Below are 26,361 nucleotides of genomic sequence, written 5' to 3' on the forward strand. Positions count from 1 at the left end.
CTGAACTGTACACACAATGGGTCACAATCTGCTCACTGCTCATTAACGTTCGTGTTTTAGACATGATGCAGACCTATTCGTAATACCTATTTTGTATTTTACCCTGGTATTATTATGGAAACCTATCAGGCCTATCAGGGTGTTAAAAATTATAATAATTGTAAGCAATGGACATTGTGTAAATTAATGCATTTCCATTGGACACGTACCCCACCTGCCCACCACCTTAAAAAAAAGGTGATAAGTCAGAAATTAATAAGATTGAACAAAAGTGACATACAAAAGCTGCTCAATATTGCAGAAAATATCACATTTAAGTGTGAACCTGAGGTCGTTTGTGAAGTGGTATTGATATAATAGTAGAGATACTCTCAATGATCGGCTATGAAAAGCCAACTGACATTTACTCCTGAGGTTCTGACTTGTTGCACCCTCGACAACTACTGTGATTATTATTATTTGACCATGCTGGTCATTTATGAACATTTGAACATATTGGCCATGTTCTGTTATAATCTCCATCCGGCACAGCCAGAAGAGGACTGGCCACCCCTCATAGCCTGGTTCCTCTCTAGGTTTCTTCCTAGGTTTTGGCCTTTCTAGGGAGTTTTTCCTAGCCACCATGCTTCGACACCTGCATTGCTTGCTGTTTGGGGTTTTAGGCTGGGTTTCTGTACAGCACTTTGAGATATCAGCTGATGTAAGAAGGGCTATATAAATAAATTTGATTTGATATAACATGCTGTCAAGAAAAAACAGATATAATGTATTAATCTCACTGTCTATTTGAACAAATGCAACTGAACATTTGAGAGCTTAATTGGATTGAATCCTATGACTGACATATACAATACAGTTAATGAAATATTTATTGTTGCCTTAACACAGGCAAAACATATGTAGCTTCCGTATGGAATATAACCAAGCTACAGGGAAGGATTCATGATTCATAAAGACACAGCGAAAGAAACAATGGCCTGTAACTTCGCTGTATATGAACGATAGCACAATTTAAGTTTTCTACTGAATAATATTTACAAACAGTTGTCTTATTTGAAAATGTTGTGCTGAAAATATTCTGCAAGTTAATTGTAACTTGCCTAGATAATTTTTCAAGCTGCTGATTGATGAACCAAGATGCTGGTTTGTTACCATTCTCTCCCAGCCTACTGTAAACGATTTACCCTGGGGACACCCATCCCCTAGTGACCCTCCAACCCTCATCCTATCCCCCCATCCCCCCCTCTAGGGTCTCTGTCATCAGACATGAATAAGCATCTCATTAGCATTCCCCAAAACCATCTGTCCTCTGGATATCTCCTTCTCACTGCCAAGAGCCAACCATCTGAGTTGTTTAGATATTTATGCTGCATAAACTATACAAACAGATTGCAGTTACGTTTTTGGTGGGGATAACCCTATAAACACCCTGTGAAAGGCCCTGTGCAGTTTCCTGTGTTTTATATACAGTACCAGTCAAAAGTTTGGACACACCTACTCATTCAAGGATTTTTCTTAATTTTTTACTATTTTCTACATTGTAGAATAAGACATCACAATTATAAAATAACACATGTAATCATGTAGTAACCAAAAAAGTGTTAAACAGATCAAAATATATTTTATATTTGAGATTCTTTAAAGTAGCCACCTTTTGCCTTGATGACAGCTTTGCACACTCTTGGAATTCTCCCAACCAACTTCATGATGTAGTCACCTGGAATGCATTTCAATTAACAGGTGTGCCTTGTTAAAAGTTCATGTATTGAATTTCTTTCCTTCTTAATATGTTTGAGCCATTCAGTTGTGTTGTGACAAGGTAGGGGTGGTATACAGAAGACAGCCCTATTTGGTAAAAGACCAAGTCCATATTATGGCAAGAACAGCTCAAATAAGAAAAGATAAATGTCAGTCCATCATTACTTTAAGACATGAAGGTCAGTCAATACGGAACATTTCAAGAACTTTGAACGTTTCTTCAAGTGCAATCACAAAAACCTTCAAGTGCTATGATGAAACTGGCTCCCATGAGGACCGCCACAGAAAAGGAAGACCCAGAGTTACTCCTGCTGCAGAGGATAAGGTCATTAGTTACCAATCTCAGAAATTGCAGACCAAATAAATGCTTCACAGAGTTCAAGTAACAGACACATCTCAATATCAACTGTTCAGAGGAGACTGCGAGAATCAGGCCTTCATTGGCGAATTGCTACACAGAAACCACTACTAAAGGACACCAATAATAAGAAGAGACTTGCTTGGGCCAAGAAATACGAGCAATGGACATTAGACGGGTGGAAATCTGTCCTTTGGTGTGATGAGTCCAAATTTGAGATTTTTGGTTCCAACCACTATGTCTTTGTGAGACGCAGAGAAGGTGAATGGATAATCTCCGCATGTGTGGTTCCCATCGTGAAGCATGGAAAAGGAGGTGTGATGGTGTGGGGGTGCTTTGCTGGTGACACTGTCAGTGATTTATCTAGAATTCAAGGCACACTTAACCAGCATGGCTATCACAGCATTCTGCAGCAATACGCCATCCCCTCTGGTTTACGCTTAGTGGGACAATCATTTGTTTTTCAACAGGACAATGACCCAACACACCTCGAAGCTGTTTAAGGGCTATTTGACCAAGAAGGAGAGTGATGGAGTGCTGCATCAGATGACCTGACCTCCACAATCACCCAACCTACACCCCAAATATATGTTGATTTGTTTAACAATTTTTTGGTTTCTACATGATTCCATATGTGCTATTTCATAGTTTTGATATCTTCACTATTATTCTACAATGTATAAAATAGTAAAAAATAAAAACCCTTGAATGAGTAGATGTGTACAAACTTTTGACTGGTACTGTATATATTTTACAATTTTTATTGAAAACAATCACAGTAAGGTAAAAACGTATGCATTGGACCTTTAACTGTATTAGTAGGGTTGTTCCTTAAAATGAGTCCCTTTTGGTGTGTAACTTGCTGAACAAGTTCACCTTATTTTAACAAATACTATAGTAAGTGCCTATTAAGTGCCAAATAAAGAAACAGGGTTGACCATAACAAGGTTGACTATAAAAGTGTTGATGATTTCATCTTAAATCAGCCATGAATCCCCATATCTCAGCTGGAATGGAAGCTTGTTGTAATGTCGTGTGTGTAGGTGGCAGGAAAGTCAGGTACAGGAGAATCGAACTTGGTATAAATGGAGTCGTTTAATAGACTTAACAAAACTCCATAACCAAAATTACAAGATAAATAAAAGTGGGTACAAGAACCCGTCGCGCACCAATACATAATACACGAAAATACAAACAAACAATCTCCGACAAGGACATGATGGGAAACAGAGGGTTAAATACACAACATGTAATTGATGGGATTGGAACCAGGTGTGAAGGAAGACAAGACAAAACCAATAGAAAATGAAAGATGGATCAGTGATGGCTAGAAGATCGGTGACGTCGACCCCCGAACACCGCCTGAACAAGGAGAGGGACCGACTTCGGCGGAAGTCGTGACACCTGTTGTGTGCAACAGGGTGGATTAAAATTGGATGCAAGCTTCACAATTGTTTTAATTGTTAAAACATTTCTAACCTGTCTATCTATGGGTAACAGTGTTGATGTGTTATGCTCAAACCACAAAGTGTTCCACCACAAAACATTAGACAATGTTCAATGTTTCTTTTGAAAACATTATTTAAAAATGACATGTCAAAATGCAGCATTTTGGCACTTTAGCAAGTCTTTATTTATGTAAGAAATCTGATTTACTTAATTGTCCATGTGATCTATATTAAATGGTACTTCATTTAATATAACAGGAATATTGGTGCACAATTTCTAGTTACAATGTCAAAAGGATGCAAAAAGGACCAATTTTGAGTAATAACCCAGTACCTTTGTGTAATGGTTTATCCAGATATTCCCTTTTTCAATAAGAATCTAGGCAAGACTATAGGAAACTTTAGGAAAAATCAACAAAGTAGTTTACTGACTTAGACCATTGCGTCAATAGAGCTTGCATCAATTTAGGGTGGTTACACTGAAATTGTTGGAGCATGACACATCCTTGAACTGAATGTGTTTATATAGTGTAGTAGTCTGCCACAGATACAGTGACAGTATCCAGGCTGCATAGGAAATTGTCATAGAAAGCACCTATAAGGTACTGCAAAGGTAGGTCAAGGAGGACAGCATTCCCACAAAGACCTGAGCATGTGCACGAGACAGTGAGCAGAACATAATTCATTAGAGATTACATGATTTTATAGAAATGGAATAGAAAGGAATAGAAAATAACAGTGTAGAATATATTTATTATAATGATACATAAGCAGAGGCTTATTAGAGAAGGTTCAATGTTGACAGGTGTGCCTTGCTTCCTTTCCTAGAAACATTTGTTTTTATCTTTATTTGCATGGTGAAATGTAGATCTTTTCGCCAGGTGAGCAGGATGACACAAATGCATTGAACTTGCAATTCTTGCATGGTGTCGCCTGCAGGCTCAATGAGGATGTTGATTTTCCTTGCTTTACACTGCCTCCCAGTGGAGAAGAAATTACTTTAAAAGGGACAGGGGCAGATTGGAAGTCACAAATAGAAGAGACCCCTGTGATTATGTTCACAGCTATTGCTAGTTTGCGGTAGGGTGATAGCTCAGAGGATAAGAAAAAATATCTACCGAATAAATATCCTACCTACATTTGTAGATAGAACAGATTTTCTCAATGTTATTCTGCTACGACCATCAAAAAACAGGAGATTAAACATTTAATTAAATTCAAACATTATCAATATTGGATACGTGCTTTTAACATGGCTATGTAGTATCTTACATTTAGGAATAGTCCACTCATCTGATGGTTTTCAGTGTGATTTGTACATGGCAGTTGTGTTGCACGATAGGCTTTATATTGTGTTGTAACACTGTAGCCTAGCTGCCTATTGTAGTGAGAAATGTAGGCTTTGTGTGACAATTATGGAAATCTTGTTTAGGATATTATTTTATGAACGGATATTGATATTTGTAAATGTAAACAATGCATATAGAAAGCTATATGGCCTGCTCCGGCATTTGACCTATTCAGCAGAATTGAGGGTAAAATGTGATAAAAGGCCATCAGATGTTGGACCAATGAAAAAGCTGCTGACATTGACAGATCAAAACACAAACTTGCGGGCTACGGTATCATGGTGCTTGTAGTTCTCTATCCCATACACTCCTATTTCTACGGCCACTATTCCCTTCTCTACAGAACTACATGTTTTTTTGCGCTGTTTGCGCGCTGGCTCTTGGAGCAATACGGGTTTGCGATTTCAGTGGCTTGTACTGCGAGTGTTTTAAAGAGGTGGCCATACCATCGTTCGTTTCTTTATAATTTGTTATTGTCAAGAGTTGACAGCCGTAAGTATGCAAGCGGAATCGGGTATAGTTCCTGACTTCGAGGTTGGAGAAGAGTTTCAAGAGGAACCAAAAACGTATTACGAATTGAAGAGTCAGCCCTTGAAAAAAAACAGGTCAGTGCTTTGGCTGTGTGCACAGTTATTTCCTCCGGTAAAGAGGAATTTGTTTTCCCAGCGTTGTTTTCAAAAGTTTTAAATAGGCTATCATTGAAATATGTTTTGGGGGTTATTATAATAATTACATTATTTCCAATTGACGCGCTTTCAAGGATGTCATCCTATATGCAGTCGGTCCTATCCTGTTGAGTACATTCTAGGAGGGATTTGTTTGCCTCCCATTCCTTATGGCTCTTTTATTGCACAGTTAGTTATGCAACACTTGGGTGTTGTCTTGTCAACATGCAACTTCAAATATTAGCCTGTGAAGAATAGCCTCCTATACAGTTTGTTCATGGATTTTGAACAGTCCGACTAGGGATTAGACTATGATGTCTTCTTCATACTGGTGTTGATCTTGGTGATACCATTCCCATCGTTATTTACAACATAAATATTAGGCTACTATATGTATAGTCTAAATGCATTTTCTTTTGGAAGAAATATATTTAATGCATTGCAAATGTAGTTACAATGTCAAGGTAGAATGGCATCTTAAATGGTGTTGTACAGTCTTTCACACATGTTAAAATATGTGTCACATTACACTGGTGCATCACTCATCAGTTTGTGCATCAGTTGTAGGCATATTAGGAGAGAATAATGAACGTGATAAATATCAATAGAGACCTCGTAAGAACTTCTTATAGATTCTAAAAGATCCTAAAATATTGTAGCCATGTTACTTCCCAATAAAGCTTATTTAACTACATAAAGGAAAATGTATAGATACTTTCCTAAGCAGTTGACAAATAACTTATTAGAGCGCTATTTGTATCCATATTGTGTCCTGTGTCCCCAGCGCTGAACAAAGAACAGGGAGCTGAGTCAGGTCTGTTCTTTGGACATGACCTTATACCCCTCTGCTGCCTGGGGTCCAGGCCTCAGCTCAATTGTTGTCACTTTGGTTATGTCTCTCTTTGTAAGATCAGACTGAACAAATAACCGGGACTTTTCTATTCTCAAGACTTATACATTTAACTTAAGTCTTTATACCATAATCTTGCCTTCTGTGTAATGGCATAGTGTATGGGAATGCCTTATATTCAGCAGTGGTCTAAAACGCCTGTCAATGCATGCCTATTGCCAGGAAGTTGTTTAAAGCAATATTGTCTCTTTGCGTCTGGTAATTCTGTATCATTTCCTTATTGTCCTTAGTGGTGGAGACATGTGACCTTTCTGCTAAACAGAGGTTCCCCAGATAGAAGGGTGGTGTGTGTCTGAAACACTGTCTGAACATGACAGTGCTCTTCTGTGTCTAGAGTTCTTATAGCATTCTTGTGGTCGACCCAATCTATTTTTTGCATTCTGGATCTTGGCATTTTGTCAGCAATTTGTTGGATATTTTTCCAGTTTTATTGTTGTGGAGTTTTCTTTTTCCAAAACTTCTGTGGAGAGAGACTAACCTAATTCATAATTTTAAACTTGTTTCTTCATTAGTAAATTTCATTACATTGTTATAAGCTGAATGGTATTTTTGTGCCCTCATCGCAGCAGTTGCATTCTTAGTATAACTAAAAAGGTCTAGCTTTGAGTTGTGATTTAATGTCAGTTTTTGTGACTTTTGTGTGTCTCCAAAATTATCTGACATGCATGAATTAATTTCATTTTCTGCTTTTCCTGTGAGAAGGCCCTACTAAAAGCAGTGCATGGCTTTGCAACAATGACAGAAAGCCAAACATTGAGTATAGTAATTTTGACCATGCTTATCCTCACATACACTTGTGGTTATGACACTAACAGTCCACTGTGGTTCATTTGTTTGACTGATGCGGTATACCCTGACAACTACAGTAAAGCAAGGACAAAGCTTAGGCATAGATTTACTGGCATGATAGGCCTAAAGTTCAGTGTTTCTAAATTTGAAATCATATGGTGATAACATCATGAATTATCTTGCTTTTATTGACAGTTAGTTTGTTTTCTTGCTGTCTCAGAAAGCTTTTGGCACAAGCAGCCGAACGAACCCCATGCAGACTCAGAGCCAGACTGTGTGTGCTTGATATAGACTTGAGACAGACTGTGAAACTTGTCTTCTATGCAGTGTAAATTAGCGATGTAAATTTAGCTATGTATATGACACCTTCAATGCAAAGCGGGCCTGGTGTTGTTTGTTGCTGAGATATTTAGCAGGGCAACCCATGGAGCCAGCTGCACATGTTAGAGATTATAATTAGACTGTCATTTATTCTGCAAGTTTCTTGAAAGAATTTGTTAATGTCTCAGTTTTAATTTGCAGCATAGCTTCTGGTAGGCCCAAAGTCAGGACTGGTCAAAATATGTGCTACACCATTTTTTAGGCCCCATCACTAAATAATGAAATGGACATATGAAAATAAAATTGAGATACATTTTGGAGAGATATTTCATGTCATGACATTATGAATGAAATAGTATGTAACGTCACTGGTGTCCAATCGTCACCTACTATACCTGTCACATTATCTTTCATCTGTCGCAGATGTGGATAAGAGGTGAGGTGTCAATGCAGCATTAAACCTCTGTCAAAGCATGGGACATGTCTGTAAGTCACATTGTCAATGTTTTTCCATTCTGGATCTTCCCATTTGTGTGATATGATGACTACAGTAATTGAGCAGTTAAGGATGCACCATTCCTGCACTCAAACAATACATTCATGACTATACTATATGACGCTTTCAAGGAGCAGAGATGTCCCTAAGAGTTGTCCTCCAATGGTCATGCACTCCATGTACCCAAACTCAAAGGCTCCCTCCAAGCCTCATTTGACCAGAGGTTGCATTAAAAAGAGTTGTCCTTCAATGAACCTTCCATGCAATTGTCTTCTAGGCCACATCTTGGCCTAGAAATTACATAAACAGAAAATACATATAGTGTAAAAGTTCACTCAAGGGCATCAAATGGCAAAAGCAGAGAAATGTACAGAAAGTACATACTGTATTCCATTATGATGTATGTTTTTTCATGAGCATCTAGTATCCATTGCTGGTTTCAATGTGGCCTCTATAAGAAGGGGATTGTAGCTCAGAGTCTCAGGAAGCTTTCTGTTCAGTGGAGTCCGAACCAGAGATGCCAGATGCTCATACTGTATTGCATTGCTTTTAGGTTCTATGTTTTTACATGAGCATCGGCATCCAGTGCGGGTGTCAATGCAGCCTCTGAAACATGGTGATTAAGGGACAGTCAAGGTCTCAGGGAGTGCTCTGTTCTGTTCCATGTCATGCCAAAGAGGGCAGGCTAGGACAAGGGTGTTCCTCTCCTGATCCAGGATGGGGATCTGATTGCGTCTGAGTGACAGACAGGTGCTGGAGTGGAGTGAGATACTACCCAACCCAATGGTTATGTAATCACTCTGACCGCATCCTTACTCTCACGTTGGCTCTAAACAAATTCACTGGAAAACGACCATGTTCATTTAATTTCTCTATCATTCCAGTTGGATCTGACAGTCAGAGTAAACAGATGTAAGACTGACAAATCATTTTCTTTATCAGTCTGACTCCTCTTCCAGGACAAAGGGATAAACCCATGCCCTTCTGTATCCTTTCATGACAATAGATAATCAAAGGAGTAAAACCACAATGTTCCAGTCTGCATCATCTATATTTGTGACCATCAGGCTCAGGCAGATGTGGTCAGTTATTTTTCCTCAAGAGTGGAGGATGGAGTCATATTTTCAGGCAGCTGTCTGTGTACAGGAACTGCGAGTCATTTTTCACCATTCTCCCATTTCTAAATGAAGACATACTGTACAGTATGGTAGCTAACATATTTTCGAATAGAGAACACTTTGATGCTGTCAGGATAATTTGAAGAGTGTCTGTAATAATAACTTAACGCACATTATAAACTGGGTGGTTTGAGCCCTGAATTCTGATTGGCTGAAAGCCATGGTATATCAGACCGTATACCACGGCTATGACAACACATTTAGTTTTACTGCTCTAATTACATTGGTAACCAGTTTATAATAGTAATAAGGCACCTTAGGGGTGTGTGGTATATGGCTAATATATCACGGCTAACGTCTGTATCCAGGCACTCCGTGTTGTGTTGCACATAAGAACAGCACTTAGCTGTGGTATATTGGCCATTTACCACATCCCCTCGGGCCTTATTGCTTATTTATAGCAACCCACCATTCTGTACACAGCAGCAGTAATATTAAAGTAATACAATGATCATCTGAATGTAGTTCTTGTTTTCTGTTGTCCTTGAGAGTGCCGTCCTAGTCATAGCACCCAGAGAGGGGAAGGCGAGCAGGACTGGAGTAGGATAGTAGGCCATACTACTGTAAACAAGTGACAAGACTCATGAAAGGCATGAAACCTAATTACAGAAATAGGACCCGGCAAGTTCAAATGATCCCAACCGGCCCTTCCTGTCCCGTAACTACGACAACAAAGAACCCCATTATCAGTTGTAATATTTGTCAACTTGTTGTTTTGTTCTCCTGACAATTTATACATCAACTTTATTTATCTGTAACTGTAGTACTCTTTTGACTTTTCTTACTTAACCAAAGCACTGTATACAAGTGCATAGACTTTCCTTTGCTGTGAGTGTTCTTCACAGTTATGTCAAGGTCAGTTTTATCAGTGTTGAATCTTTCCTTACTGTAGTCAGTGTTTTTGTGTACAGTACCCTTTAGCCAGTCTGTACATTGGAACTGCAGACCTTGTAATTTATATTGTCAGAGATTTGTATAGTAGTGGTATGGACTCCACAAACAGAGAAATATGTACTGGCTAGAGGCAGCAGGCGGCAGTATTTGGTATTTTATTAGGATCCCCGTTAGCTGTTTTGAAAGCAGCAGCTACTCTTCCTGGGGTCCACACAAATCATGAAGCATTACATAATACAGAACATTAAAAGACAAGAACAGCTCAAGGATAGAGCTACATCAGTGTTCTGAACAGTGAGCAGGCTTGGGGAGTAACGGATTACACCTAACTGTTTACAAAAAAACTGTAATCTGTTACCAGCGAAAAACTGGTAGTCTTTAGGTGCCTTTTGGCAAACTCAAAGCGGGCTGTCATGTGACTTTTACTGAGGAGTGGCTTCCGTCTGGCCACTCTACCATAAAGGCCTGATTGGTGAAATGCTGCAGAGATGGTTGTCCTTCTGGAAGGTTCTCCCATCTCCACAGTGGAATTCTCAAGCTCTGTTAGAGTGATCATCAGGTTCTTGGTCACCTCCCTGACCAAGGCCCTTCTCCCCCGATTGCTCAGTTTGGCCGGGCGGGAAGCTCTAGGAAGAGTCTTGGTGGTTCCAAACTTCTTCCACTTAAGAATGATGGAGGCCACTGTGTTCTTGGGGACTTTCAATGCTGCAGACATTTTTCGGTACCCTTCCCCAGATCTGTGCCTCGACACAATCCTGTCTCAGAGCTCTTCGGACAATTCCTTCGACCTCATGGCTTTGTTTTTGCTCTGACATGCACTGTCAACTGTGGGACCTTATATAGGCAATTTCGAGTCTCATAGCAAAGGGTCTGAATACTTATGTAAATAAGGTATTTCTGTTTTTTATTTTGTATACATTTGCAAAAAGTGTTTTTGCTTTGTCATTATAGGGTATTGGGTGTAGATTGCTGAGGATTTTTTATTTATTTAATCCATTTTAGAATAAGACTAACGTAACAAAATGTGGAAAAAGTCAAGGGTTCTGAATACTTTCCGAAGGTACTGTACTGTCAAAAACAAGTTTAATTTAAGAAGACCGACCTAATTGTAATCCGTTCTGATTTTTAAAAATTGTTTAAGTCCTAATGCTTAATGGACACAAACTCGCACACTTTAGATTTCAACAGCTGCAAATGATTGAGATTTAAAAGTGTCACCCATAGAGATCCTATTCAATTAATTAAGTATTCTAATTCCCAATTCTATGGTGTCACCAACAAAAATTGAAACAAAAGGCCTATAGCAAATGCATCATGTGGCATTCATTTTTCACATCAGGCAAATAGCACTTTTCGGCAGGTAGTGCTCAAAGCGATGACATTCCAGGAGATCAGATTTTGTTTTGAAGCAATGAGCTCAGCCAGTCCTCCATGACAAAAACATAAACAACAGAGTAGGTCTGAGCCATGTATTTAGAAATATAAATACACTACCGTTCAAAAGTATGGGGTCACTTAGAAATGTCCTTGTTTTTGAAAGAAAAGTAAATTTTTCTGTCCATTAAAATAACATCAAATTGATCATAAATACATTGTAGACATTGTTAATGTTGTAAATGACTATTGTAGCTGGAAACTGCAGTTTTGTTTTATGGAATATCTACATAGGCGTACAGAGGCCCATTATCAGCAACCATCACTCATGTGTTTCAATCGCACGTTGTGTTAGCTAATCCAAGTTAATAATTTTAAAAGGCTAAGTGATCATTAGAAAACCATTTTGCAATTATGTTAGCACAGCTGAAAACTGTTGTTCTGATTTAAAGAAGCAATAAAACTGGCCTTCTTTAGACTAGTTGAGTATCTGGAGGATCAGTATTTGTGGGTTCGATTACAGGCTCAAAATTGCCAGAAACTCGTCCGTCTATTCTTGTTCTGAGAAATGAAGGCTATTCCATGCGAGAAATTGCCAAGAAACTGAAGATCTCGTACAACTCTGTGTACTACTCCCTTCACAGATCAGCGCAAACTGGCTCTAACCAGAATAGAAAGAGGAGTGGGAGGCCCCAGTGCACAACTGAGCAAGAGGACAAGTACATTAGTGTCTAGTTTGAGAAACAGACACCTCACAAGTCCTCAACTGGCAGCTTCATTAAATAGTACCTGCAAAACACCACTCTCAATGTCAACATTGAAGAGGCTACTCTTTTGCCCATCTGTATCTTTTCTTTTTATTGGCCAGTCTGAGATGTGTCTTTTTCTTTGCAACTCTGCCTAGAAGGCCAGCATCCTGGAGTCACCTCTTCACTGTTGATGTTGAGACTGGTGTTTTGGGGGGTACTATTTAATGAAGCTGCCAGTTGAGGACTTGTGAGGCGTCTGTTCAGGGTCCTGTTGGTTCAGGGTCCTGTTGGTTAGACTTGGTGCACTGGTACCGCTTGCCGTGCGGTAGCAGAGAGAACAGTCTATGGCTTGGGTGGCTGGAGTCTGACAACTTTGGGTCTTCTTCTGACACGGCCTGATATTCCATTTATGGCCTGCGACGTAAACTCTAACATTGATTTATCTTGCAGTAGATGTCATTCAATTGGTAATATTAATTTTTGTCTTCTTCTAATGCCTCTTAAGGGGAAAGTAATCTAAACGTAACTGAAAGTCATCACATTACTGAGTTTGAGTAATCCAAAAGTGATGTTACTGATTACAGTTTTCGACAGGTAACTAACGGATTAGATTTAGAAGGTAACCTACCCAACCCTGGCAGTGGGGGTTGGGTAGGGGGAGGTTCTGAGCAGAACAGTGTGCAGTAGTGCAGCCAAGCATGTCATTAGTGCTGCTCTACCTTCACCTCCAGCAGGGAGACTGTGTAGTACACCTGATCCCAACCAGGAACCAAGGCCCTGCATACTGCAGGCAATGGGCTCTGTGTGTCTCAGAAGATGATTCCACACACACTTACACATAGACACATTTTAACACTTCACAAATGCTGCTGCTACTCTGTTTATTATATATCCTGATTACCTAGTCACTTTTACCCCTACACTAACCACCGGTGAGTAGCTGCACCTCCATGCTGTTAACCAATCAATTTAGCCATTATTTAGATAACCAATCAATTTAGCCATTACTGTATGGCAGACTGGGAAGTTGTGTGGTGTGTGGTGTGTGGTGTGTGGTGTGTGTGAGGAAGAGTGAGAAGGTATATGCGTGTACAGAGTGAAACGTTTTGGACAGATCGGTTGGAAGCTTTTGCATTGGAATTCAAGAAACGTATGTGCAATTTAGGAAAAAGTAGCACTGCACCAAATACCTTATTTTCAGACTCCTAATTATCCTTACACCTCTGAAGACTCTAGCCACTTCCATGCCAGACGGAAGAACTTTCTATTATCTCTGCCGACAGTTGGATAAGGGAAACCATGGGGTGCTAACGACACTCAGTGGAGATTAGAGATCCTGACTGCCAAACCCCCAGTAAAAAAGTAATGAAAAAACAAACAGAATTGCACGCTCTAACAGCGTAATACACATTGATAAAAAACAAAACAATGTGAAGACTTTAATAAAAATGAATAAGTCATAAAGGGTAGTAAAAATAAGAGGGTAATGTTCTTTGTGTGTGTGTGTGTGTGTCTGTATTTAACGGTGGGTGAGTGGGAGTCGGTGCAAAAAGTTTTGAGGAGAGTTTGTGAAAACTCTCTGGTCAAAAAAAATACAATTGTATTTGTCACATGCTTTGTAGACAACAGGTGTAGACTAACAGTGAAATGCTTTCTTACAGGTCCTTTTCCAACAATGCAGAGTTAAAGATAAAACATGTTTTTTTTAATTGAGACACAAGGAGTAAATACACAGTGAATAACAATAACGGGTAAAAATAACATTCCTATATACAGGGAGTACCAATACCGAGTCGATGTGTGGGGGTATGAGGTAATTGAGGTACCTTTGGCCATGTAGTGTATATGTACATAGCTATGTGGACACCTGTTAGTCGAACATCTAATTTCCAAAATCATAGGCATTAATATGGAGTTGGTCCCCCCTTTGCTGCCATAACAGCCACCACTCTTCTGGGAAGGCTTTCCACTAGATGTTGGAACATTGCTGCGGGGACTTGCTTCCATTCAGCCACAAGAGCATTCGAGAGGTTGGGCACTGATGTTGGGCGATTAGGCCTGACTCGCAGTCGGCGTTACAATTCATCCCAAAGATGTTCGATGGGGTTGAGGTCAGGGCTCTGTGCAGACCAGTCAAGTTCTTCCACACCGATCTCAACAAATCATTTCTGTATGCACCTCGCTTTGTGCATGCTGAAACAGGAAAGGGCCTTCCCTAAAATGTGGCCACAACATTGGAAGCATACAATTGTTTAGAATGTCATTGTATGCTGTAGCGTTAAGATTTCACTTCACTGGAACTAAGGGGCCTAGCCTGAACCATGAAAAACAGCCCCAGACCATTATTCCGCCTCCACAAAATGTTTCAGTTGGCACTATGCATTTGGGCAGGTAGTGTTATCCTGGAATCCACCAAACCCAGATTTGTCCGTCGGACTGCCAGATGGTGAAGCGTGATTCATCACTCCAGAGAACACCTTTATAGGGCTCCAGAGTCCAATGGCGGCGAGCTTTACACCCCTCCAGCCGATGCTTGGCATTCCGCATGGTGATCTTAGGCTTGTGTGTGGCTGCTCGGCTATGGAAACCCATTTCATGAAGCTCCCGACGAACATTTCTTGTGCTGACGTTGCTTCCAGAGGCAGTTTGGAACTCGGTAGTGAGTGTTGCAACCGAGAACAGACAGTTTTTACACGCTTCAGCACTCGGTGGTTCCGTTCTGTGAACTTGTGTGGCCTACCACTTTGCCGCTGAGCCGTTGTTTCTCCTAGACGTTTCCACTTCACAAGAACAGCACTTACAGTTGACTGGGTAAGCTTTAGCAGGGCAACAATTTGACTAACTGAGTTGTTGGAAAGGTGGCATCCTATGCCACGTTGTAAGTCACTGAGCTCATCAGTAAGACGAGCTGCCAATGTTTATTTATGGAGGTTGCATGGCTGTGTGCTTGATTTTTATACACCTGTCAGCAACGGGTGTGGCTGAAATAGCCGAATCCACTAATTTGAATACTTTTGGCCATGTAGTGTAGGTGTAAAGTAACTAGGCAACAAGATGGATAATAGACAGCAGCAGCAGTGTATATGGTGAGTGAAAGCGTGTGTGAGTTGCTTCAGTATGCATGTGTGCGCGTGTTGTGTGTATGTGTGTGTGTTGGGGTGTCAGTGTAAGTGTGGGTAGAGTCCAGGTGTGTGCATAGAGTCAGTGCAAGAGAGTTAGTGCAAAAAAGGGTAAATTCAGGTCATCTGGGTAGCCATTTGATAAGCTATTTAGCAGTCTTGTTCAGTAATCTTATGGCTGTTCAGGGTCCTGTTGGTTCTAGACTTGGTGCACTGTTACCGCTTGCCGTGCGGTAGCAGAGAGAACAGTCTATGACTTGGGTGACTGGAGTCTGACAACGTTTTGGGCCTTCCTCTGACACTGCCTGATATAGAGGTCCTGGATGGCAGGGAGCTCGGCCCCAGCGATGTATTCACCACTGTCTGTAGCACCTTGTGGTTGGGTGCTTTGCAGTTGCCGTACCAAGCGGTGATGAAGCCAGTCAAGATGCTCTAAATTGTGCTGCTGTAGGCCTGCATCCCACTGCTGGCTTGCCTCTAAAGCTAAGCAGTGTAGGTCCTGATCCGTCCCTGGATGGGAGACCAGATGCTGCTGAAAGTGGTGTTGGAGGGCCAGTAGGAGGCACTCTTTCCTCTGGTCTAAAAAAAGATTCAGGGCAGTGTGCCAGGGCAAATGTGCCAGGGCAGTGATTGGGGACATTTCCCTGTGTAGGGTGCTGTCTTTCAGATGGAACATTAAACGGGTGTCCTGACACTCTATGGTCACTAAAGATCACAGGTCACTTATCGTTAGAGTAGGGGTGTTAACCCCGGTGTCCTGGCTAAATTCCCAATCTGGCCCTCATACCATCATGGCCACCTAATCATCCGCAGCTTCCAATTGTTTCATTCATCCCCCCTCCTCACTCCTGTAATTATTTCCCAGGTTGTTGCTGTAAATGAGAATGTTTTCTCAGTCAACTTATCTGGTAAAATACATTTTAAAAGAACTTTGAAGATCTGAGGGCCCATGCCAAATCTTTTCAGCCTCCTGAGGTAGAAGAGGTGTTGTCGTGCCCTCTTCACAAATGTGTGGACCATGTTAATTCCTTAGTGATTTCGACACAAGGAACTTTGCAGGTGATTGTCTGTGGTCTATTGCACATTCAGATGTTCTGGGTAGGTCTGCAGTGGAGTTGGACGGTTGCTCTGGTTTTTGTTCTGACGGAGCATTTTCTCCCCATAAGCACACTGGCATGACCTTCCAGAGCCGACTAATCAAGACTAGTCAAGCTCTGTTTGGAACTCATATCTGTTATTATACAGATATGCAAATACAACGTTTGAAAGATATTCATTCAGCCACGATTTGAAGGACAATTAGAAGTTGACTAGAGAAATACTTTTGTATATGAAAACTAAACGTGTTTCGGCTAATAGCATTGTTTATTATGTTGGCAGACAGAATAGAAAGCACATCGATATGCTAACATGTGTTGTTTATTGTGTCGTCATTATCACTCTTGGTTTTTTAACAGGTGTTAGTATTGTTATAGAGCTGTTATTGTGCCATTGTCCATTGTGAGGTTTGATTGACTGCTCTCCCACTGACTAGACCAAGCCATTCTATATCCAGCACATCATTAAGGTGTGTGAGGGTGGGCTGCAGCCTCCTCTCCTAGCCATTGAACCACCTCTAGTCCAGGAGCTTTCTCTCTCTCTCTCTCTCTCCTAAAAACCTCTCAGCCAGTGGGTGTGGCCATGCAAGACTGTGCAGCCATTGCGTTTCCTGATACACATACACATAGAGGAGGTGTGTGCACACAATAGTGGAAAGTTAAACCAGACAAAGGGTCTTTTTATGGGTTTCAGTTTTCTGCTTAGAAACAACTGGGCGAAAAGCCATCTGGCAGTCGGTTAATGTGTTAGTGAGGGCAGAACCTACACACACAGTGGTCACTGGTTGTAATCTTGAGCCTGCCTCAATACAACTATGTAAGATGATACGATTCCTGGTTATAAAACTTTTTGGGATGCATTTTATAAGTACAAGAGTTGAGAATCAAGTTTTACTGACCTTTGTGTCTTCTTAATGCTTGTGAGGGGATTTCCAACATTCACGTAATAATGGGGCATAGCAGCGCCACAGATCATTATCATTTAAATATAATGTGCGGATGAAAAGGATCCACCACTGGAAACATTTTGGTCTTGTTTAAGTCAGTCATGAGGTCTCCCGGTCACAGTTTTTCAAGGAGATGATTCGCTTGCCCCAGACATGCCATAATCAGTTTGTAAAAATGGGGAAAAGACACAGACTGCATTTCCTCCATGTCCGAGACCTCAGATGTAGATACTGTATTAACCTCTCTCAGTGTAGTTACAGTGTAGAAAATGGCTTTTTGTAGCAGGCTTCTTCAGGTCTATAAACCTTTTTGGGCCTAACATTATTGCATTTCTTGGTGTGTGTGATCCAATTCAAACTTAAAATAAAATGTGTATTTGTAATACACTTCAGTTGTCAGAAAATTGGTCAGATATAAAAACACCTATGAATGTATCTTTCAGTTTACGAGGGGTTGACATGTTAGCTTATACAAAATAAAGAGGAATGATTTTATGTCTAGAGCGCAGTGCGGAGGGATGGCTTTGACCAAGGCTGCGTTTGACTGGACTGGCTAATTAGTCCGATTACTGCACAGCTGGATTGGCAAGACTTTTTGCTGAGGTTTTCATCAAAAGGATCACTCACTCTGGGAAGGCTCCATCCCGGCAGCTTCTGCTCCAGCACACCCTCTCTATTTTAGGCCTGCAGCAGGATTCTGTCTGGAAAACAGCAAGTGTCTAAATTTGAAGACACATTGAGAACTGAAACTGTGTGTGAAGAAAAGTTCCCCTTTCTGTGATAGTCATTGTTTTAATCCAAGTATAGGATTTTGGCTACATTTAGACACTATTCAGACTAGGATTTAGGCTTCAGCCTACACATACAGTATGTGTCATTTGTTATGCTCCAGGGACATGTCTGTCAGTCACTTGTTTAGTGGGGAGGGAGGGTGGCTGTGAATGAAGGAGGGCTATGATCAGTGATGTAGAAGGGTGAGATCATCAGTTAACACATTGACAAGAAGAGGAGGAAAAGACACATGCAGCTCAGCAGATGTTCCATCCATTATCACTACCTTGCTCCTATCCCCCACCACCCCAGCCCCATACCCAGCCCCACCACCACACCCAGCCCCATATCCAGTCCCAGCCCCACCACCACCCCAGCCCCACCAACACCCCAGCCACATACCCAGTCCCAACCCCATACCCAGCTCCACCAACACCAACACCCCAGCCCCATACCCAGTCCCATACCCAGCCCCAACATCACCCCAGCCCCATACCCAGCCCCACCACCACGACAACCCCAGCCCCACCACCACCCCAGCCCCATACCCAGCCCCACCACCACTACCCCAGCCCCACCAACACGCCAGCCCCACCAACACCCCAGTCCCATACCCAGTCCCAGCCCCATACCCAGCCCCACCACCACCACAACCCCAGCCCCACCAACACCAACACCCCAGCCCCATACCCAGCCCCATACCCAGTCCCATACCCAGTCCCATACCCAGTCCCATACCTAGCCCCATACCTAGCCCCATACCCAGCCCCACCAACACCCCAGTCCCATACCCAGTCCCATACCCAGTCCATTACCCAGTCCATTACCCAGCCACATACCCAGCACCATACCCAGTACCAGCCACACACCCATACCCAGCCCCACCCCCACCCCCACCACCACCCCAGCCCCATACCCACCAACACCCCAGCCCCATACCCAGCACCATACCCAGTCCCATACCCAGTCCCATACCCAGCCCCATACCCCATACCCAGCCCTATACCCAGCCCTATACCCAGCCCTATACCCAGCCCTATACCCAGTCCCAGCCCCAGTCCATTACCCAGCCACATACCCAGTCCCATACCCAGTACCAGCCACATACCCAGCCCCATCCCCAGTTCCAGCCCCATCCCCAGTTCCAGCCCCACACCCATACCCAGTTCCAGCCCCACACCCATACCCAGCCCCATACCCAGCCCCACCACCACCACCACCACCCCAGCCCCATACCCAGCCCCACCACCACCACCACCCCAGACCCACCACCACCCCAGCCCCACCAACACCCCAGCCCCATACCTACTCAGTCCCATACCCAGCCCCATACCCAGTTCCAGCCCCAGACCCAGCCACATACCCTGTTCCAGCACCATACCCAGCCCCATACCCAGCCCCATCCCCATACCCAGTTCCAGCCCCATACCCAGTTCCAGCCCCATACCCAGCCACATACCCTGTTCCAGCACCATACCCAGCCCCATACCCAGCCCCATCCCCATACCCAGTTCCAGCCCCATACCCAGTTCCAGCCCCATACCCAGCCCCATACCCAGTTCCAGCCCCATACCCAGCCACATACCCAGCACCATACCCAGTCCCATACCCAGTACCAGCCCCATCCCCAGTTCCAGCCCCACACCCATACCCAGCCACATACCCAGTTCCAGCCCCATCCCCAGCCCCATCCCCAGTTCCATCCCCAGTTCCATCCCCAGTTCCATCCCCAGCCCCATACCCAGTCTCAGCCCCATACCCAGTCTCAGCCCCATACCCAGTCTCAGCCCCATACCCAGTCTCAGCCCCATACCCAGTCTCAGCCCCATACCCAGTCTCAGCCCCATACCCAGTCTCAGCCCCATACCCAGTCTCAGCCCCATACCCAGTCTCAGCCCCATACCCAGTCTCAGCCCCATACCCAGTCTCAGCCCCATACCCAGTCTCAGCCCCATACCCAGTCTCAGCCCCATACCCAGTCTCAGCCCCATACCCAGTCTCAGCCCCATACCCAGTCTCAGCCCCATACCCAGTCTCAGCCCCATACCCAGTCTCAGCCCCATACCCAGTCTCAGCCCCATACCCAGTCTCAGCCCCATACCCAGTCTCAGCCCCAGTCTCAGCCCCAGCCCCAGTCTCAGCCCCAGCCCCAGTCTCAGCCCCATACCCAGTCTCAGCCCCATACCCAGTCTCAGCCCCATACCCAGTCTCAGCCCCATACCCAGTCTCAGCCCCAGCCCCAGCCTCAGCCCCGTACCCAGCCTCAGCCCCGTACCCAGCCTCAGCCCCGTACCCAGCCTCAGCCCCGTACCCAGCCTCAGCCCCGTACCCAGCCTCAGCCCCGTACCCAGCCTCAGCCCCGTACCCAGCCTCAGCCCCGTACCCAGCCTCAGCCCCGTACCCAGTCTCAGCCCCGTACCCAGTCTCAGCCCCGTACCCAGTCTCAGCCCCGTACCCAGTCTCAGCCCCGTACCCAGTCTCAGCCCCAGTCTCAGCCCCAGTCTCAGCCCCAGTCTCAGCCCCAGTCTCAGCCCCATACCCAGTCTCAGCCCCAGTCTCAGCCCCAGTCTCAGCCCCATACCCAGTCTCAGCCGCATACCCAGTCTCAGCCCCAGTCTCAGCCCCATACCCAGTCTCAGCCCCATACCCAGTCTCAGCCCCAGTCTCAGCCCCAGTCTCAGCCCCAGTCTCAGCCCCAGTCTCAGCCCCATACCCAGTCTCAGCCCCATACCCAGCCCCATACCCAGCCCCATACCCATACCCAGCCCCATACCCAGTCTCAGCCCCATACCCAGTCTCAGCCCCATACCCAGTCTCAGCCCCAGTCTCAGCCCCATACCCAGTCTCAGCCCCAGTCTCAGCCCCATACCCAGTCCCATACCCATACCCAGTCTCAGCCCCAGTCTCAGCCCCATACCCAGTCCCATACCCATACCCAGTCTCAGCCCCATACCCAGTCTCAGCCCCATACCCAGTCCCATACCCATACCCAGTCTCAGCCCCATACCCAGTCCCATACCCAGTCTCAGTCCCATACCCAGTCTCAGCCCCATACCCAGCCCCATACCCAGTCTCAGCCCCATACCCAGTCTCAGCCCCATACCCAGTCTCAGCCCCATACCCAGTCTCAGCCCCATACCCAGTCTCATCCCCAGTCTCAGCCCCATACCCAGTCTCAGCCCCATACCCAGTCTCAGCCCCAGTCTCAGCCCCATACCCAGTCTCAGCCCCAGTCTCAGCCCCATACCCAGTCCCATACCCATACCCAGTCTCAGCCCCAGTCTCAGCCCCATACCCAGTCCCATACCCAGTCTCAGCCCCATACCCAGTCTCAGCCCCATACCCAGTCCCATACCCATACCCAGTCTCAGCCCCATACCCAGTCCCATACCCAGTCTCAGTCCCATACCCAGTCTCAGCCCCATACCCAGCCCCATACCCAGTCTCAGCCCCATACCCAGTCTCAGCCCCATACCCAGTCTCAGCCCCATACCCAGTCTCAGCCCCATACCCAGTCTCATCCCCAGTCTCAGCCCCATACCCAGTCTCAGCCCCATACCCAGTCTCAGCCCCAGTCTCAGCCCCATACCCAGTCTCAGCCCCATACCCAGCCCCATACCCAGTCTCAGCCCCATACCCAGTCTCAGCCCCATACCCAGTCTCAGCCCCATACCCAGCCCCATACCCAGTCTCAGCCCCATACCCAGTCTCAGCCCCATACCCAGTCTCAGCCCCATACCCAGTCTCAGCCCCAGTCTCAGCCCCATACCCAGTCTCAGCCCCATACCCAGTCTCAGCCCCAGTCTCAGCCCCATACCCAGCCCCATACCCAGTCTCAGCCCCATACCCAGTCTCAGCCCCATACCCAGTCTCAGCCCCATACCCAGTCTCAGCCCCAGTCTCAGCCCCATACCCAGTCTCAGCCCCATACCCAGCCCCATACCCAGTCTCAGCCCCATACCCAGTCTCAGCCCCATACCCAGTCTCAGCCCCATACCCAGCCCCATACCCAGTCTCAGCCCCATACCCAGTCTCAGCCCCATACCCAGTCTCAGCCCCATACCCAGTCTCAGCCCCATACCCAGTCTCAGCCCCATACCCAGTCTCAGCCCCATACCCAGTCTCAGCCCCATACCCAGTCTCAGCCCCATACCCAGTCCCATACCCAGTCTCAGCCCCATACCCAGTCTCAGCCCCATACCCAGTCTCAGCCCCATACCCAGTCTCAGCCCCATACCCAGCCCCATACCCAGTCTCAGCCCCATACCCAGCCCCATACCCATACCCAGTCTCAGCCCCATACCCAGTCCCATACCCAGTCTCAGCCCCATACCCAGTCTCAGCCCCATACCCAGTCCCATACCCAGTCTCAGCCCCATACCCAGTCTCAGCCCCATACCCAGTCCCAGCCCCATACCCAGTCCCCATGTGGGCCTAGCCCATCAGGTGAGTGGGTGTAACTGATGCACGTTGCCTGAAGGAGGCATCAGCCATCAAAATACACCTCCTTATCTCCCACCTATCCTGTATCAAAATACTGACAATGGCCCTACAACACAACACAGAATACACTACTAGTCCATATCTGTTTATGACATGAGATGCCTTCTACTGTGTGTGTGTGTGTGTGTGTGTGTGTGTGTGTGTGTGTGTGTGTGTGTGTGTGTGTGTGTGTGTGTGTGTGTGTGTGTGTGTGTGTGTGTGTGTGTGTGTGTGTGTGTGTGTGTGTGTGTGTGTGTGTGAGAGAGAGTTAACATGGTGTCCTTTCAGCCTGTGAGATGCTAACCTGCTTAGGGATCTACCTGTCTGCGTGACATGCGATACGGTAGGCCTAGGATGAGCATGATCCATTGAAAGGAAGTCAAATCTCATAATTGGTTAGCACGCACGTCGATGGATACTAATACATAGGAGAAACTGAGAGAGAGAGATGAGACAAGCAGCACATGCCAGAGAAAATAATTAAGTCAATGTGAAGAGGGTATCGGTGCAGTTCAGCTGAGAGAGAGAGAACCAGAGATGGAAGGGAAAGAGAGGGAGAGTTGGAGAGAGAAAAAAGCAGCGCTGGCCAAGTGTTTGAAGTGTATAACTGTAGACCAAACATCTGAAGAGGACAAGATTGCAAACATGGCACTGTATTGGCACTGTACATGGCCTGCTTGAATTTAACAACAGATGTTAGGTCTCTCTAGGCATGCTAATGGGTCCATACTCAGGTTTGCTTGACCTGATGAATGAATAATGTGCTGCGCAAAAGAAAATGGAAACTGTAACAAGCACATATCACCGATCGCAAATCTTTCGCTCTCTTCCTTTCACCTCCCCTATTCCCTCCATTCTCCCCCCCCCCACTCCTCTGCTTCTCCGCTACTTCCCTCATTGCAGAATGCCCATCCACGCTTCCCGTTTAGTGTGTAATTACTTTGAAGGTGACGGAAGCCCATACATTCTCCCCACATAATGTCATCAAGGCAATTAGGCTCCTAATTTATAGGCGAGGGGTTCAAAGTTGTAATAATATTTGTCTAATATCATGGCAGGCCCTGTCTGCGCTGCTGTGATAAATGGAGGCAGGATCAAGCCATTGTGATTCTGAGCATGGCGAGACATTGGCATCAAACAACTTTATACCCCCACAACACAGTCCCTTATAGGGCTGGCCCCCACAACACAGTCCCTTATAGGGCTGGCCCCCACAACACAGTCCCTTATCGGGCTGGCCCCCACGACACAGTCCCTTATAGGGCTGGCCCCCACAACACAATCCCTTATAGGGCTGGCCGTGGCTGACCCGAGGTTGGACATGGAGTGGGAGGGGGGGGTTCAGGAATTATATATACAGTTGAAGTCAGAAGTTTACATACACTTAGGTTGGAGTCATTAAAACTCGTTTTTCAACCACTCCATACATTTCTTGTTAATGAACTATAGTTTTGGCAAGTCGGTTAGGACATCTACTTTGTGCATGACACAAGTCATTTTTCCAAAAATTGTTTACAGACAGATTATTTCACTTATAATTCACTGTATCACAATTCCAGTGGGTCAGAAGTTTACAGACACTAAGTTGACTGTGCCTTTAAACAGCTTGGAAAATTCCAGAAAATGATGTCATGGCTTTAGAAGCTTCTGATAGGCTAATTGACATCATTTGAGTCAATTGGAGGTGTACCTGTGGATGTATTTCAAGCCTACCTTCAAACTCAGTGCCTCTTTGCTTGACATCATGGGAAAATCAAAAGAAATCAGCCAAGACCTCAATAAGACCTGGTTCATCCTTGGGAGAAATTTACCAAGGCCTGAAGGTACCACGTTCATCTGTACAAACAATAGTACGCAAGTATAAACACCATGGGACCACGTAGCCGTCATACCGCTCAGGAAGGAGACGCGTTCTGTCTCCTAGAGATGAACGTACTTTGGTGCGAAAAGTGCATATCAATCCCAGAACAACAGCAAAGGACCTTGTGAAGATGCTGGAGGAAACAGGTACAAAAGTATCTATATCCACAGTAAAACGAGTCCTATATCGACATAACCTGAAAGGCCGCTCAGCAAGGAAGAAGCCACTCTCCAAAACCGCCATAAAAAAGCCAGACTACAGTTTGCAACTGCACATGGGGACAAAAATCGTACTTTTTGGAGAAATGTCCTCTGGTCTGATGAAACAAAAATAGAACTGTTTGGCCATAATGACCATCGTTATGTTTGGAGGAAAAAGGGGGAGGCTTACAAGCCAAAGAACACCATCCCAACCGTAAAGCACGGGTGTGGCAGCATCATGCTGTGGGGGTGCTTTGCTGCAGGGGGGACTGGTGCACTTCACAAAATAGATGGCTTCATGAGGAAGGGAAATTATGTGTATATATTGAAGCAACATCTCAAGACATCAGTCAGGAAGTTAAAGCATGGTCGCAAATGGGTCTTCCAAATGGACAATGACCCCAAGCATACTTCCAAAGTTGTGGCAAATGGCTTAAGGACAACAAAGTCAAGGTATTGGAGTATAGAACATTTGTGGGCAGAACTGAAAAAGTGTGTGCGAGCAAGGAGGCCTACAAACCTGACTCAGTTACACCAGCTCTGTCAGGAGGAATGGGCCAAAATTCACCCAACTTACTGTGGGAAGCTTCCCAAAACGTTTAACCCAAGTTAAACAATTTAAAGGCAATGCTACCAAATACTAATTGAGTGTATGTAAATGTCTGACCCACTGGGAATGTGATGAAAGAAATAAAAGCTGAAATAAATCCTTCTCTCTACTATTACTCTGACATTTCACATTCTTTAAATAAAGTGGTGATCCTAACTGACCTAAAACAGGGAATTGTTCTTGGATTAAATGTCAGAATTTAAAAAAAACTGAGTTTAAATATTTGGCTACGGTGTATGTAAACTTCCGACTTCAATTGTATATGACTGAGTGATTTGGGCTAGTGAGGAGGGAGGGTGTGCAGTATTCTGCTGCAGAAAGGACACTCTAGCTTGCAGACCAGCAGTTCCGTGTAACATCTAGGACACATTTAGAAGACATTTGTATCTTTTCTCACTGTGATGTGGCTTCTTCCTGATCCCAGTACTGTAGATCATAACGGTTCAATGCCCCTCTCTTTTTTTCTCTGACCTTTCTTCCACTCCTTACCCCTCATTGTCTTACCCCCCTCCCCACCCTCTTCTTTCCTGATGCCCTGCCTGGTGTCTGTCTCGACGTCCTGCAGTAATCCTTCAGACCAGCCATGCTCATCTTCCAAGCCCCCATTGGGCTCCTCGACCACGACATCACGGATCCTGCTGCGGCAGCAGTTGATGCGAGAGCAGCTCCAGGAGCAGGAGCGGCGGGAGCAGCAGAGACGCCAGGCCTCCTCCACCTCGCAGTACCCCCAGATCACCGCCGCCCACAATCACACGCACGGCCAGACACCGGCCATCAATGTCAGCGCTCCTCCCAGTCTGCCCCCTGCATCCCAGCTGCCCATGGAGGTGCTGAAGGTAAGCAATTAGTATCATCCTCACACCTAATGACACAGATGACACACCCACTTCCTGACTGGCTGCTTCTCTGTGATCTGACAACCGTGACAACAATGCCACTCCTCACTCTGACTTTCAGAGCTCTCACTGCCGCCTATAGATGCAGG

General features: G+C 45.0%; 1 protein-coding gene across 2 annotated transcripts in view; it reads left to right on the forward strand.

The window, feature by feature from the left end:
- The first annotated feature begins 5,291 nt into the window (after window positions 1-5,291).
- The window catches only part of LOC139542543 (microphthalmia-associated transcription factor-like), a 38,754-nt gene continuing 17,684 nt past the window's right edge, over window positions 5,292-26,361 (forward strand). For both annotated transcript variants that reach the window (XM_071348107.1, XM_071348108.1), the window contains exons 1-2: window positions 5,292-5,518; window positions 25,942-26,212. In XM_071348107.1, the coding sequence (XP_071204208.1) occupies window positions 5,412-5,518; window positions 25,942-26,212 (378 nt within the window). In that variant the 5' untranslated portion in view covers window positions 5,292-5,411. The remainder of the gene's footprint in view (window positions 5,519-25,941; window positions 26,213-26,361) is intronic.

This window comes from Salvelinus alpinus, chromosome 17, assembly GCF_045679555.1.
Source record: "Salvelinus alpinus chromosome 17, SLU_Salpinus.1, whole genome shotgun sequence".
Taxonomy (NCBI): domain Eukaryota; kingdom Metazoa; phylum Chordata; class Actinopteri; order Salmoniformes; family Salmonidae; genus Salvelinus; species Salvelinus alpinus.